The following is a 3,179-nucleotide window of genomic DNA, read 5'->3' as shown; positions in this document are numbered from 1 at the left end:
ATTTTTCTTTAAGAAAGCCACCACACTCCGTGCTTCATTGTTGGGCAAAGCCACAACTTCAACCCATTTGAAAACATAATGCACAGCAACAAGAATATAAGTGTTCCCACATGAACTCACAAATGGTCCCATAAAGACGATGCCCCACACGTCGAAAGTATCAATCTCAAGGATGGTGGTGTGAGGCATTTCATTCTTCTTGGAAATTCCACCGGCTCTTTGGCACTCATCACAATGCCTAACGAGCTCGCTAGCGTCTTTGTACAAGGTAGGCCAATAGAATCCACATCTTAGAACCTTCGTAGCAGTTCTCGCCCCACCATGGTGACCACCATAGGGCGAGGAATGGCAAGCTTCAAGAATACTCAATTGCTCTTATTCCGGAACACAACTCCGGATAGCACCATTATTGAAAATTTTGAAAAGATATGGCTCGTCCCAATAATAATCCAAGCAGTCCCGTTTGAGCTCATTCCTTTGGTTAGAAGAGAGATCATTCGGGAAAATGTCGATCACAAGAAAGTTATCTACATTGGCGAACCAAGGTATCCCAGTCAAAGACACAAAGAGGAGTTGTTCATCCGGAAATGAATCATTAATCTCGAGGCCATCATGGGGACTCCCCTCCTCTTCCAAGCGGGACAAGTGGTTCGCCACTTGATTCTCACTCCCTTTTCGGTCTATGATTTCAAGGTCAAACTCTTGTAGAAGAAGAACCCATCTCATCAACCTAGCCTTAGAGTCCTTTTTACTCATCAAATAACGAAGGGCCACATGATCGGAGTGCATAATCACTTTGGTACCCATGACGTACGGGCAAAACTTTTCCATGAAGAAGAAAATGGCTAATAGCTCTTTCTCGGTCACCGTATAGTTGACTTAGGCATCGTTCATTGTTTTGATGACATAATAAACCGGATGAAATATCTTGTTGATCCTTTGCCCCAATACCGCTCCTACCGCAACATCGCTAGCATCGCACATGAGCTCAAATGGTAAGCTTCAATTGGGTGCGATAATGATGGGAGTGGTAGTCAACCTATACTTAAGTAGCTTAAAAGCTTTCATGCAATCATCATTGAACACAAACTTGGCATCATTTTCCAACAACTTGCACAAGGGGTTCACCACTTTTGAGAAATCCTTGATGAACCTACGGTAAAACCCCGCGTGACCAAGAAAGCTCCTCACTCCCTTGACGGAATTCGGTGGAGGGAGTTTTGATATCACTTCAATTTTTGCTTTGTCCACTTCAATACCATTCTTGGAGATCTTATGGCCGAGGACAATGCCCTCCTCGACCATAAAGTGGCACTTCTCCCAATTAAGCACTAAGTTGGTCTCTTCACATCGGGCCAACACTTTATCAAGATTATACAAGCATTCTTTAAAGGAATCCCCCACAACACTGAAATCATCCATGAACACCTAGAGGAAGTCCTCTACCATATCCGTAAATATTGCCATCATACACCGCTGAAAAGTAGCTGGTGCATTACACAAACCAAACGGCATCCTTGAGAACGCAAATATGCCATACAGACAAGTGAAGGTGGTTTTCTCTTGGTCTTCAGGCGTAATGAGAATCTGGTTATATCTGGAATACCCATCCAAAAAGCAATAATAAGCACGTCCGGCAAGTCTATCCAATATTTGGTCAAGAAATGGCAATGCAAAATGGTCTTTCTGGGTCACTTTGTTCAGCTTCCTATAATCCATGCATACCCTCCAACTGGTGAGAGTTCTTGTGGGGATCAAATCTTTTCTATCATTTGTGATCACAGTCATGCCCCCCTTCTTTGGGACACATTGTACCGGCGAAGTCCATGAACTATTAGAAATGGGGTACACAACCCCTGCATCTAGCCACTTGATGATGTCTTTCTTGACTACCTCTTGCATGGCCTCGTTCAACCTCCTTTGATGTTCCACGGAGGGTTTGGCATCTTCTTCCAATATGATTTTGTGCATGTAAAAGGCGGGGCTTATAAACCGAATATCCGCCAATGTCCAACCTATTTCCTTCTTCCTTCTTTGAAGAACCGCAAGGGTGGAATCTACCTGCACGTTAGTTAAGCATGAAAAAAGTATAACGGGTAATGTGGAACAAGGGCCTAAGAACTCATACCTGAGGTGTGAAGGCAAGGGCTTCAACTCCAATATGGGTGGCTCCTCGATTGAGGGCTTTATTGGTGGAGTCTTCCAGTTCTCAAGGTCCAAGGAAAGTTTTCGGGGTCCATATGTGTAGGATCCCATTCCTTGCAAAGCATTTGCACATTCTACCAAGCCTTCATTCTCATCCTCATCATGATTCAACAACACAGCTTCCAAAGGGTCTTCCACATTAATCATAGCACGTGTGTCATTAACAATCACCTCAGTCACAAGATCCACAAACAAACATACTTCGTTGCTATTAGGCTACCTCATTGACTTGCACACGTGGAACACAACCTTTTCATCACCCACCCAGAAGGTGAGCTCCCCAGCTTCCACATTAATTAAAGCCTTCCCTGTAGCTAGAAAGGGTCTCCCCAATATGATTGGCACCTCATAGTCAACCTCATAGTTGAGTATCACAAAATCTGCGGGAAGTATGAACTTGTCGACCCGAACTAGCACATCATCAATTATCCCCAATGGCTTCTTCATTGTTCGGTCCGCCATTTGTAACCTCATGGAAGTAGGTCTTGGTTTCCCAATCCCCAATTTCTTGAACACAGAATAGGGCATCAAATTAATGCTCGCTCCCAAATCACACAAGGCTTTTTCTAAATCGGCACTGTCAATAGTGCATGGAATTGTAAAGGCACCAGGATCTTCTAGCTTTGGAGCCATGGAATGCACAATGGCACTCACTTGATGTGTCATTTTGATCGTCTCACAGTTCATTGACCTCTTCTTCATTACCAAGTCCTGCATGAACTTGGCATATGCCGACATTTGTTATAGAGCTTCAACCAAAGGCACATTTATGGACAAACTTTTCATCATATCAATGAATTTCTTGAATTTGTTCTCGTTGTGTTGCTTTGCGAGCCTTTGAGGATATGGTGGAGGAGGCCTTGGCAAAGGAGCCTTGGCTTTGGGCACTTCTGGATCCGGTATGTCTATCACGTGTTCCCTAGACGGGTTCACATCATCTTGTGTCTCCTCCACTTTTTCATCAATGTCTATAC

At 43.9% G+C, this 3,179-nt stretch overlaps 2 protein-coding genes across 2 annotated transcripts; both read right to left on the bottom strand.

The window, feature by feature from the left end:
- Positions 1–1,002: 1,002 nt before the first annotated feature.
- Positions 1,003–1,422, bottom strand: LOC138895276 (uncharacterized mitochondrial protein AtMg00860-like). The gene has a single exon (XM_070179951.1). The coding sequence runs from the start codon at positions 1,420–1,422 to the stop codon at positions 1,003–1,005; it is 420 nt and encodes a 139-aa protein (XP_070036052.1).
- Positions 1,423–2,421: 999 nt separating this feature from the next.
- Positions 2,422–2,943, bottom strand: LOC138895275 (uncharacterized). Its single transcript, XM_070179950.1, has one exon. The coding sequence runs from the start codon at positions 2,941–2,943 to the stop codon at positions 2,422–2,424; it is 522 nt and encodes a 173-aa protein (XP_070036051.1).
- Positions 2,944–3,179: the final 236 nt, after the last annotated feature.

Source organism: Nicotiana tomentosiformis, chromosome 7, assembly GCF_000390325.3.
Source record: "Nicotiana tomentosiformis chromosome 7, ASM39032v3, whole genome shotgun sequence".
In the NCBI taxonomy this organism is placed as follows: Eukaryota; Viridiplantae; Streptophyta; class Magnoliopsida; order Solanales; family Solanaceae; genus Nicotiana; species Nicotiana tomentosiformis.
The sequence above is the reverse complement of the archived record's forward strand: the minus strand, read 5'-3'. Positions and strand labels throughout refer to the sequence as shown.